The following is a 13,155-nucleotide window of genomic DNA, read 5'->3' on the forward strand; positions in this document are numbered from 1 at the left end:
CAATAGAGTGCAGCATAAATTCACAGTGCTTTGATTTGTGCGTGATAATGAGTTAGTGTGACTTAATGTGAGGCATCTGGGATCAACATGAGCATGTTGGTGCTGAATGAATATAGTGACTCTTGGAAATGATGGGAATGTGTGCAGATATGATGGATGGGAAGGGAAACAGCAGAAGTGTAAGAGAAATGTACCTCGAGGTGGTAAGGACACAGAGTTATAATGTTTAGCATTTTTTGTCAATGTTTGAAGTACATTTATTATCAAAGTATGTATATTTTATACAATCTTGTAACTTGTCTCCTTGCAGGCAGTGGCAACAAAGAAACCCAATAGAATCCACTTTAAAAAAAGATTGTCAAACACCCAGCGTGCAGAGAGAAAGAAACAAATTATGCAAACAATAAAAGTGAGCACGTAGCGTTGAACTGAAGTTTACGAAAGTGAGTCCACAGCCATGAAGCCAGATGTCACTGCAGCCGATTCAGGAGCAGGCCACAGCCTCAGTTCACTGCAGAGCCGAGTAATGGTTGTGGAGCAGCGAGCTGGAGTGGCCCGTCCCTCACCCCCCCGGCCCTGACACAATAGACAATAGGTGCAAGAGTAGGCCATTCAGCCCTTCGAGTCAGCACCGCCATTCACTGTGTTCATGACTGATCATCCACAATCAGTATCCAGTTCCTCCTTTATCCCCATAACCTTTGATTCCGCTATCTTTAAGAGCTCTATCCACCTCTTTCTTGAAAGCATCCAGAGACTTGGCCTCCACAGCCTTCTAGGGCAGAGCATTCCATACTCTCTAAGTGAAAAAGTTTTTCCTCAACTCTGTTCTAAATGGCCTACCCCTTATTCTTAAACTGTGGCCTGTAAATTTTCAATCCATGTCAGTACTCTGCCCCCAATACCATGTGCCCTAATTTTGCCCACTAATCTCCTATGTGGGACTTTATCAAAGGCTTTCTGAAAGTCCAGGTACACTACATCCACTGGCTCTCCCTTGTCCATTTTCATAGTTACATCCTCAAAAAATTCCAGAAGATTAGTCAAGCACGATTTCCCCTTCATAAATCCATGCTGACTCGGACCAATCCTGTTACTGCTATCCAGATGTGTCGTAATTTCATCTTTTATAATTGACTCCAGCATCTTTCCCACCACCGACATCAGGCTAACCAGTCTATAGTTCCCTGTTTTCTCTCTTCCTCCTTTCTTGAGGAGAGGGACAACATTAGCCACCCTTCAATCCACAGGAACTGATCCTGAATCTATAGAACACTGGAAAATGATTACCAATGATTACCCTGACCTTTTCCATGGTCACGTGTGTCAAAGCATGCAGCGAAATGTGTTGTTTGCCTCAATGACCAGCGCACTCTTGAGGATGTGGTGGGGACAGCCTGCAAGTGTCACCACGCTTCCATGCCAACACAGCATGCCCACAACTTTCCAAACCCTAAGCCGTATCTCTTTGGAGTTTGTAGGAAACCAGAGCATTTGGAGGAAACCCACACAGTCACGGGGAGAACGTACAAACTTGTTACAGACAGCGGTGATCCCCAGTTGCTGATTGACGGTGCTGTAAATCTTTACACTAACTGCTATGCGACTGTGCTTGAGCAGTGGCAGAGTTGAAATTAAGCTGAACAATATTGCAGAGAACGGAGAAGATGGCCTTGTGAGCTGATGAGTGCTTAATCAAAATCTTAAATAAGTGGTAGTGAGTAATTGACAGAGAATGTGGAAATGTTTGTGAAGTATGAAATGATATTGAGCATTGAAACAGTTGTCACTTTCCACTTGATGCAAAACAGTATTGGGGTTCAGAGCCAATACACGTTTCTGGAAGAGAAGTCTTGTTTCATACATTAGTTGATGTTTTTGAGACTGAAACGAGCAAAATCGATTGGGCAACGAGGTGGTTACTTGGACTTTCAGAAGGCTTTCGATAAAGCGCCATACTAGATTGTTAAGCAAATTAAAGCGCATGGCTTTGGGGATAAATATGCTTGCATAGACTGATGACAGAAAAAACGGTCTGAATATAAACTGAATTCCCCAGGTCAATCAGCATCTCTGGAGGTAAAGGGATGGTTTATGTTTTTAGATTAGACTATTTTTTTAGATTGAGGACACTCAGTCCTCAGTTATTGTCATTTAGAAATGCATGCATTAAAAAATAATACAACGTTCCTCCAGAATGATATCACAAGAAAACGCAGGACAAACCAAGACTAAAACTGACAAAACCACATAATTATAACATATAATTACAACAGTGCAAAGCAATACCATAATTTGATAAAGAGCAGACCATGGGCACGGTTTAAAAAAAAGTCTCAAAGTCCCGATAGACTCATCATCTCACGCAGGCGCCATGAACCTCTATGCGCTGCCAATTTGCCGATGCAGCACCCATTGGAAGCACCCGACCGCAGCGGACTCTGAGTCCGTCCGAAAACTTCAAGCCTCTGACCAGCCCCTCTGACACAGCCTCTCCGAGCACCATCCTCTGCCGAGCACTTCGACCCCACCCTGGCCGCCGAGCAACAAGCAAAGCCGAGGACTCGGGGCCTTCTCCTCTGGAGATTCTGGACCAGGAGCAGCAGCGAAGCAGGTATTTCAGAAGTTTCACCAGATGTTCCTCCGTGCTTTCACGTCCGTCTCCATCAAATCAGGATTGTGCATGATACCCTACTTGACAAATAACAGACATCACCACCGGAGTGGCCGCTGCGAGCTGCGTTGCGCCGCCATCTTCTCCTCCTGCCATCCCGTTATTAAACTCCAGGCCTTACATCAAGACTGTGTGTGTCGAGCAGGGTTCCTAACCCCTTGCTTAATGGTATTACTCCGTGACATAAAAAAGGTTGGGAACCTCTGATGTAGAGAAAAGAGAGCCAGGATATAGAGTGAAAGAAGAGATAGGCTCATGGGTGATAATAGAACTAGATGAGGAAGGGATAATAGTTAGATGGAGCCAGGTTGGGGTGAGAGATAGTTTTGAGGTAGTCAACCGTCTTCACTCTCTTGTGGCAAGATAGACATTGAAAATTATGCGTGAGTCTAGTATCTCTAACTGGCTCAACACTCTCACTGTCCCATATTACACATGATATTGAATGTGAAGTGACTGAGGGTGGTAGTTAATGTAACTTTACTGAAGATTGATTATTTGGGACCAGCGAGGAAAGTTAGACGATGATACAGGAAACAGAGTAAAGGGTGGACTTGGGGTAAGGGGGCAGAGGAAAGTGAAAGGGAGAAGGATCAAGAACAGTTAAAGTTTGCAATCTTTTATGTCTGAAAGGAATTTGGCTTTTGTCCTTATAGCATGGACACACAATTTGAAGACACGGTGATTCAAATTTTTGGGATATCTGAAGTTGGGGAAAAGCACTCTATAAGTGCAAGTCAATAATTTTGTTTCACATTAACTGCACAACTTCTTCAGTACGACAGACAATATGGCACATTCTTCTCGCTACTACCATTGGGAAGGAAGTACAGAAGCCTTAGATCCCACCCACCAGATTCAGAGACAGTTAGTACCCTCCAACCACCAGGCTGCTGATAAAATGGATCTGAAGGGTGTTTATGTTAACATGTATGTACTTTGATAATAAATTTTACTTTGATTTCGACTCTGCCTTTATGGTCCAGTTCTGTGTGCACTGAAATGACAAATTAAAGCATTGCGACTTCTTTCCCCTGCAGGGCGGCACAGTGAAGTAGTGGTTAGCCTTAATGCTTACAGCACCAGTGATCGGGATTCAGTTCCCACTGCGGTCTGTAAGAAGCTTGTGCGTTCTCCCCATGTCTGTGAGGGTTTCTTCCAGGGGCTCCAGTTTCTTCCAACATTCCAAAGACATACGAGTTAGGGTTAGTAAGTTGTGGGCATGCTACGTTGATGCAACTCTTGCTGGCTGCTCCCAGCACATTCTTGGACTCTGTTCGTTGACACAAATGATCCATTTCACTGTCTGTTTTGATGTGCATGTGACAAATAAAGCTTATCTTTATCTTTTAGGAATTAGAAGGAATGTCCCGAGAGTGGGTTTGAAGATCAATGGGGAAATTCCTCAAATGCACGAGTAGCTGCTATGATTTTATGAATGGACGCCTTGTGAGACAAGCAATAAGTGGGTTGCTGTAGTGTTTTTACTTTAATCTGTTGTCGACTGGAGTCTGGATGTTTACACGTGTAAATTATTCACTTGGAGAAAAAGGGAACTTAAGTGTGTTGTAAATTTAGTGCTCCAAAACCATGAACAGTGGAAATACACTGGTAATGTGATTACTGACCTAATTGAGGGAAAGCTAATAGTTAATTTGCACAAAGCAAACTCTCTCAAATTGCTAATGATATTGAACAGATAATCAGCTTCTAGTGAAATTGCTTGGTGAAGGCATGGCAGGGGGAGGGGAAACTTCACCTGCACAGCTTTGAAATCATACAATGAACTATTTTGTGTCCGTCTGAAATGGTGCCTCTGTTAAACAAGTCTTGTGAAAAATGGCATTGCATTTCTCCCACACAGCTGTGTACTGAATTGTCGCCCTATATCCCTGTCTGAATCTGGCATCAATCTACTAAGGAAAGAAACTTTACTGAAGAAATGTTTTTTTCTGCCTTTCTTAATTGTCTAGCTCTCCGCAGGAACCAAAAAACACCAGCGTATAGTGAACACGAGGAAATCTGCAGATGCTGGACATTCAAGCAACACACACACAAAAAAATGCTGGTGAACACAGCAGGCCAGGCAGCATCTATAGGAAGAGGTACAGTCGACATTACGGGCCGAGACCCTTCGTCAGGACTAACTGAAAGATGAGATAGTGACATCACTTTTAACCAGAATAAAGATGGTGATAAACCATCAAGTACATTCAGGGCACTGCTGTACACAATGGGGATTTTTTTTTATTTGGAAGGGGGGGCATAATTTTTTTTTATATATCACTTTGCTAATCTGCACTCATTGCTTGTTGTGGAAGAAATATCTGCTTTCAGTCCTGATGAAGGGTTTCAGCCTGAATTATTGACTGTTCATTTCCCTCCGTAGATGCTGCCTGACCTGCTGAGTTCCTTCAGCACTTCGTGTGTGTGTGTGTTGCTCTTACTTATACTTTCAGCTTGTAAATTTTTTTGTCTTCATAGTGACTTCCTTCAGAAAAATAGGTAGCTAAATAAACAGACAGCTATTAAGGCTGACTGCTTATTATGTGTCTAACTATAAGTGTCATCTGCCTCCAGGAAATTGATTGACGCTGCTCTTAAACTGGGCACTTGAGACATGCTTTGAACAGTATTTCTTATAAACCCATTTGTTTCCTATGCAGCACGTGCAAATGGGATGGTGATGAATGGATCGGCCTTGGATGCTGGGATAGCATGCTGGGAGAGTGGGTGGTCGCCGCGCAGTCGGTAAGCTTTGACTTCTTGTTGCATCTTTTGTAGAAAATGCCCTATGATCTAAGCTGAGAGGGCTGACATACTTTTGTTCCTCCTCTCTGAATTCAAGATGGATTATTTCTCTCCACGTCATCTCCTGACTTGGATGTGCATTTATGCCTGGTTTTCACTCAGTGAGATGTGGTAATCTATAGGATGCAGACTGAACGAGAAACAGCAGATTGAGTTAGACTTCCAGGGGATATATTTAATGACTATCAGCCCGTTGCATTCGTATCCACGGTGATGAAGTTCTTTAAGAGGTTGGTTATCCTGCCTTAGCAAGGACCTGGACCTGCTGCAATTTGGCTGTCGCCACAATACATGTGCAGCGGTCACAATCCCTTTGGCTCGTCACGTGGCCTTGGATCACCTGTGGACAATACTAATGGTTATGTAAGGATTCTGTTTATTGATTACAGCTAAGTGTTTAACACAATCATTTCTACAGTCCTGATCAAAAATCTCCAAGACCTGGGCCTCTGTACCTCCGTCTGCAACTGGATCCTCGACTTCTTGACTGGAAGAGCAGTCTGTAAGAATCGGAAATAATATCTCCACCTCGCTGATAATCAGTAGTGGCACTCTTCAGGGATGTGTGCTAATCCCATGGCTCTACTCTCTCTACCTCCTGACAGTGTGGCTGGGTGCTTCTCAAATGCCTTCTATAAATTTGCTGATGACATAACTATTGTTGGCAGAATTTCAGATGGTGATGAGAAGGCGTACAGGTGTGAGACAGATCAGCTGATTGGTGTCACAGCAGCAACCTTGCACTCAGTGTTGGGAAGACCAAAGAGTTGATTGTGGACTTCAGAAAGGGTAAGAAGAGGGAACACACACCAGTACTCATCGAGGTGATCTGAAGCGGAAAGGGTGAGCAACTTGAAGTTCCTGGGTGTCAAGATCTCTGAGGATGTATCCTGGGCCCGACATGTTGATGCAGTTACAAAGAAGGCATGAAAGCAGCTATATTTCATTAGGAGTCATCAAAGATGCTTGCAAATTTCTTCAGATGTACGTTGGAGAGCATTCTAACTGACTACATCTCTCACTGGTATCTGGAGAGGGGGCACTGCACAGGATCGAAATAAGCTGCAGAAAGTTTTAAACTCACTCGGCTTCTTCATGGGCACTAAGCGTCTGTAGTATCAAAGACATCTTCAAGAAGCAATGCCGCAAAAAGGTGGCATTCATCATTAAGGACCCCCAACACCAAGGACATTTCCTCTTCTCATTGCTACCATCAGGAAGGAGGTACAGGATCCTGAAGGCGCATGCTCAATGATTCAGCTTCTTCCCTTCTGCCATCAGATTTCTGAATGGATATTGATGCCACAGACACTGAACCGCTACTTTTTTCTCTTTCTGATTCAAGACTGAAAGTACGTTTATTATCAAAATATGTATGCAGTATTCAGTCCTGACATTTGTCCACCCCACAGACAGCCACGAAACAAAGAAAACCATGGAACCTGTTCAAAGCAAAACATTAACACCCACTCACCCCAGCGCAAATAAAACAAATTGCGCTAATGACAACATAAAAAAAAACAATTTTAAAGAAAGACATAATATGAAGCACAAAATTGAAGCAGTCCAGGCATATTTAGTTCAGCTCTGTGTTCATTACCTGCCGAAAAATAGCAAAAAAAAAGAGTGACCAGAATCATGTCATAATGTGCACTATTTACTGAATTTAACTTTTTAAATGAGTATACTTAATGTAATTAACTGTTATCATGTATTACAATGTACTGCTGCCGCGTAACAATTTCACGACGTGCTAGTGATATTAAATCTGATTCTGATTTGAAGAGGAAAATATTTGGCTAAGGAAAATGGCCAGGCCAAGGATGACAAATTGGATGGCCCCTTTGAAGAGTCTGTAGGGATAATGGAACATGCTGTATTTTTGATTCTGTAATTGCATATTACTTTTCAAAGTTAAATTTTTGCACATATTACAGTAAAACTCTTGACATCACCTGTGAATAGTCCTTTGTTGGTTTTATTATCAAATGATGCACTGCTTCAAGAAAATTATTTTTTTTTTGTTCTTGGGATGCTTGTAAGCAATAAACTAAATAGAAATATTAGCATTTAACCAGCATCTTTAGTGGCACTGGGTCACTCTGAACTTCCAAGCTGGCATTCAATTCGTTGCCATTCAGATGCATTAAGCTGGTTAATTAATAAAAATGCCGTCATTAAATATTGAGTGTGGAAACAAATGTTTGGCCTTCTGTTCCGGTTTGAGACAATCACTAATTTCCATTGGTTTTCTGCAAAGTGCCTAAAATAGATGAGAAAGATCTACTTCGGTAATTTGGAAAACCAGCTGAGGTACTGACAGTGTTCACAGGTCGATGGCAGCATTCCAGGGTCCCTGCTCTCTCAGTCATTCATAGAGTCACAGAATAGTACAGTGCGGCAACAGGCCATTTGGCCAACCTAGTCTGTGCTGAAACCATTTAAACTGCCCACTCCCATCAACCTGCACTGGGACCATAACCTTTCATACCCCTACCATCCATGTACTTACCCGAACTTCTCTTAAGCGTTGAAATTGATCTCGCATGCACCGCTTGTGCTGGCAGCTTGTTCCACACTCTCACAACCCTCTGAGTGAAGAAATTTCTCCTCGTGTTCCCCTTAAGCTTCTTACCTTTCACCCATAACCCATGACCTCTGGCTGTAATCCCACCCAACCTCCGTGGAAAAAGCCTGCTTGCATTTACCCTATCTATACCCCTCATAATCTTGTATACCTCTATCAAATCTCATCTCAATCTTTGACATTCCAAGGAAAGCAGTCATAACCTATTCAATTTTTCCTTATAACTCAGGTCCTCCAGACCTGGTAACATACTTGTAAATTTTGTCTGTACTCTTTCAACTTTGTTTGCAACTTTCCTATAGGTAGGTGACCAAAACTGCACACAAATTAGACTTCATCAACATCTTATACTACTTCAACATAACATCCCATCTCCTGTACTCAGCACTTTGATTTACGAAGGCCAATGTGCCAAAAACTTTCTTTACAACCCTATCTACCTATGACACCACTTTTACTAAATTATGAACCTGAATCCCAGATCCCTTGGTTCTACCATACTTTTCTGTGCTCTACCATTCACTGTGTAAGACTTACCCAGGTTGGTCCTACCAAAGTGCAAAACCTCACACTTGTTTGCATTGAATTCCATCTGCTATTTTGTTTTCAGCCCATTTTTCCAGCTGATTCTTATCCCCCTGCAAGCCGTGATAGCCGCCTTCACTGTCTACTGCACCCCCAATCTTGGTGTCATCCACAAATTTGATGATCCAGTTAACCACATTATCATCCTGATTGTTGATATAGATGACAAATAATAATGGACCCAGCACCGATTCCTCCGTCACACCACGAGTTACAGGCCTGCGGTCCAAGAGGCAACCACCTACAGTCACTCTCTGGCTTCTCCCACAAGGCCAATGTCTATTCCAGTTTGCTACCTCATCTTGAATGCCGAGCAACTGAACCTTCTTGACTAATCTTCCATGTGGAAACTTGGCAAATACCTTGATGACGCCCATGTAGACAACCTCCACTTCCTTGCCTTCCTTCACTTTCTTGGTGACTTCCTCGAAAAACTCTATAAGATTAGTTCAACATAACCTACCGTGCACAAAGCCATGCTGACTATCCTTAATCTGTCTGTGTCTATCCAAATACTTGTTTATCCAGTCCCTTAGAATACCCACCTCTAACGTTTCCACAACTAATGTTAGACTCAACTGGCCTATAATTTCCTGGTTTATGTTTAGAGCCTTTTTTAAACAGTGGAACAAAATGGTCTATCCTCCAGTCCTCTGGTATCTCTCCTGTTGCTAAGAATGGTTTAAATACTGCTCGGGCCCTGGCAATTTCTGCACGTGCCTCCGGTAGGGTCCGAGGGAAGACCTTGTCAGGCCCTGGGGATTTATCCACCCTGATTTGCCTTGGGACAGTAAACAACTCCTCCTTTGTAATCTGTATAGATCCCATGAATTTGATGCCGCTTTGCCTCACTTCTATAGACTGAGTAAATAATGGACCAGTGATTACCTTTGAAGAGATAGTATGGAACATCCATACTTAATTGAACCAAAAGCTCTTGCTCTGAAGCAACTCAGTCTTTGAATTCTTACTGCATCATTCATTTTCGTATGAGGTTTCATAATCTTCATATGTCACCCATAGCCATGTTGCTATTTTGGGGAGCAGGACACGCACAGTTTGTTTCCGCAAACAACTGTGATCATAATGATGTCTGGTAGCTTCATAGCTGGGGTTCACTTTATAATTTTTTTGTATGCATATATCTTGTCTTCTCAGTGGGAGGCATGACGAATCTGTGATTTTGGAGCAGTTTGCTTCATGTGAAAGTTTTTCAGTTAAAACTCTGTGTTTGAAAAAAAATATTTTTTTCCTCTCTCATGTGATCTGTGAGTCTTCATCTTGCTGCTACCTAAGGCTGTAATTTAAAAGAATTTTGAACAAAATCTTGGAGCGATTTCTATCCCTGGTGTAAAAGATCTTCCAGTATAATTCAGTAAGTAGGCCTCCTGAGAAAGGTCCAAAGTAATTACTTGCCTTTTGAGTGAAAAGTTTGGGACTTCAGGTACAAGATGTCACATACCAACAATTTTAATATGAGAGTCCTGAATGTGCCACTTCTTGCCAAAATGAATTGCTGTGTGACGGGGAAGGGATGGCAGTCGAGAAGGGAACAAAAATTTTCACAGACAAGATTTTTGCTGATTAGGCATTATTTTATTAATGCAATTCTGGAAATACGAAGACTTTCCCTGCCTGTTTGCTTTGTTTCCTATTCCCTTCTAAAGAACAAATTGCATGGGATTTTGTAAAAGCAATGGTATTTGGCTTTGCGGTTTCATCCTGTTATTGATACTCAACACAAGATAGGAAGATGCGATTTTTTTTTTTAAAACTTATCTGAACATGCTGTACATCTGTGCTTATGGTTTCCATCATTTGTGCAGTTGAGTAAATTGAAGACTGAGGGTTATAGAAAACTGGTACAGTAGAAGAGGTGACACCAGCGTTCATCAGCCTTTCAACACGATCAGCGTTGATCATGTTGAAAGGCAAGTCATAGTCATTCTTTATTGATCCCGGGGGAAATTGGTTTTCGTTACAGTTGCACCATAAATAATAAATGGTAATAAAACCATAAATAGTTAAATAGTAATATGTAAATTATGCCAGTAAATTATGAAATAAGTCCAGGACCAGCCTATCGGCACAGGGTGTCTGACCCTCCAAGGGAGGAGTTGTAAAGTTTGATGGCCACAGGCAGGAATGACTTCCTATGTGTTGCATCTCGGTGGAATGAGCCTCTGGCTGAATGTACTCCTGTGCCCAACCAGTACATTATGTAGTGGATGGGAGGCATTGTCCAAGATGGCATGCAACTTAGACAGCATCCTCTTTTCAGACACCACCGTCAGAGGGTCCAGTTCCAAAGAAAGAAATGTTCCCACAAGCTATGGACTCGCTTTCAAGGACTCCTTGTCCTGTATTCTTTATTTATTGCTTTATTTATTTTTTATTATTATCTTTTCTGTTTGTGCAGTTTATTGTCTTTTTGCATACTGGTTGAATGCCCAAGTTAGTGTAGTCTTTCAAGGATTCCATTAAGGTTATCATTCTATTATGGATTTTTTGGTTCTGCCTGCAAGTACGTCAATCTCAGGGTTATGTATGGTGACATATATGTACTCAGATAATAAATTTACTTTGAATTTTTGAACTTTGAGAGACTTAATAGCCAAACTGCTGTCTGAACCCTGCATTGAATTAAATCCTATTAGTTTTTTGGCCCTGAGATTTGGTTTCCACAAGTGGAAACAGCTTAACTTGAACCTACACTGTTGAGTACCTTGATAATTTGAAAGTCTTTTTCATTGTCTTGTCAGACACCTGTGTTTTACCTGTGACAGTGGAGAACTGCGAAATGCAGTTTGTTGGTGAGCAGTTTGTTTTCAATGAATGATTTACAGAGTAGTTATGATCAGCTGATGCCTCAAACAGGAATAATTATAGGCCATTTCAACTTGTGTTCTACTGCAAGACAGCATTATATACTGAATGTGTAAAGTATTGCAAGGACCACAGTGTAGCTTGTGCTGAGCCCGTATATTTCTAGTTGTTCCATTTTGTTTGGTGTTTGAGGAGATTACAAATTTCTACAGATGTAGAGCGGTGCTTAAAAGTTTGTGAACCCTGTAGAATTTTCTCTGTTTCTGCATAAATATGACCTAATATGTGATCAAATCTTCACGCAAGTCCTAAAACTAGGTAAGGAGAACCCAATTAAATAAATAACACAAAAGCATACTTGTTCACTTATTTGTTGAGAAAAATGATCCAATATTACATGTATTTGTTGGAAAAAAATTAGGATTTGTCTGAAGATCCGATCACATTTTAGGTCATATTTATGCAGAAATAGAGAAAATTCTACAGGGTTCACAAACTTTCTAGCACCATTGTACGGTGGAGAGCATTCTGATTGCATTACAGCTTGGTACAGAGTCTCCAATGCAAAGGACCACAAGAGGCTGTAGAGTATTGGAGACTTGGCCGGCTCTGCCCCCTCCGCCACTGAGGACATCTACAAGAGGCGGTATTTCAGGAAGGTGGCATCCATCACGAAAGACCCTCACCAATAGGGCCATGCCCTCTTCTCATTACTACCATTGGGGAGGAGAAACAAGAATCTGAAGATCCACACTTGAGTTCAGAAACATCTTTTTCTCCTCTGCCATCAGATTTCTGAATGGTCCATGACCTGGTGAATTCTTACTTACTGTTTCCTTTATTTTTGTAATTTGTAGTAATTTTTATACCTCTTCACTGTACTGCCGCAAAACAACAAATTTCACTTCGTATAAGTCAGTGATAATAAATCTGTTTCTGATTCTAGGATATTGCCTCTGTGGTTGGAGTTCAATGTACATGCTGTGTTCGTATAGCTTTGAACCAGTGCTGGTGTCTTCTATGACAATTAACATATTCCTGTCGCTGGTTTTAACTCTTCTGTTGAGGCTTTGAATATTTTTTTAAAAATTGTAAACACATGGAAATCTGCAGATGCTGGAAATTCAAGCAACACACACAAAAAATGCTGGTGAATGCAGCATCTATAGGAAGAGATATGGTTGACGTTTCGGGCCGAGACCCTTCGTTAGAAATTGTGTTGATTTCTTGGGATCCAGGCATGATGTGGATGACCAGTATTTGCTGCCAATGCCATGTGCGTATGCGCCGGTCGTGCATGCAGCCTGGTACAGCCGTTCCGATCTATTCTTTTACTTTCTTCTTTTACTTTTTAATTTACGTTTTTTTTTGTATTTTTTTCTCACGGTAACACGTCGAAGCTGCACCCTCTCTAATATGCTGGTAGAGAGAGTTTTATTTGGGTTTTCTTTAGCGCTGGAAATGGTTACATCCCGACACGCGGGACAGAAGCAAGGTCGCATTGGGTATTCCACGGACCAGCAAATACCGGCTGGTTTAGCGAACAGAGCGGCAGACACCCCTGCTGAAATCTGGAGGAAAACACACAGAGGGGGATCACAAAGCCGAGGAAAAAGGACCGGGTCGAGACGACAGAGACTTTTGGAGAAGAGGAGTTCGGTGGGTAATACCG

At 41.9% G+C, this 13,155-nt stretch overlaps 1 protein-coding gene across 2 annotated transcripts in view; it reads left to right on the plus strand.

The window, feature by feature from the left end:
• LOC134359857 (G-protein-signaling modulator 1-like) overlaps window positions 1-13,155 on the plus strand; it is a 294,482-nt gene that overhangs the window by 21,510 nt on the left and 259,817 nt on the right. Inside the window, exon 2 of one of the 2 annotated variants that reach the window (XM_063073605.1) lies at window positions 5,341-5,425. The exons of the other annotated variant lie outside the window; for it this stretch is intronic. Within the exon in view, the coding sequence (XP_062929675.1) occupies window positions 5,341-5,425 (85 nt within the window). The remainder of the gene's footprint in view (window positions 1-5,340; window positions 5,426-13,155) is intronic. 2 annotated transcript variants of the gene reach the window in all.

This window comes from Mobula hypostoma, chromosome 21 (assembly GCF_963921235.1).
Source record: "Mobula hypostoma chromosome 21, sMobHyp1.1, whole genome shotgun sequence".
NCBI lineage: Eukaryota > Metazoa > Chordata > Chondrichthyes > Myliobatiformes > Myliobatidae > Mobula > Mobula hypostoma.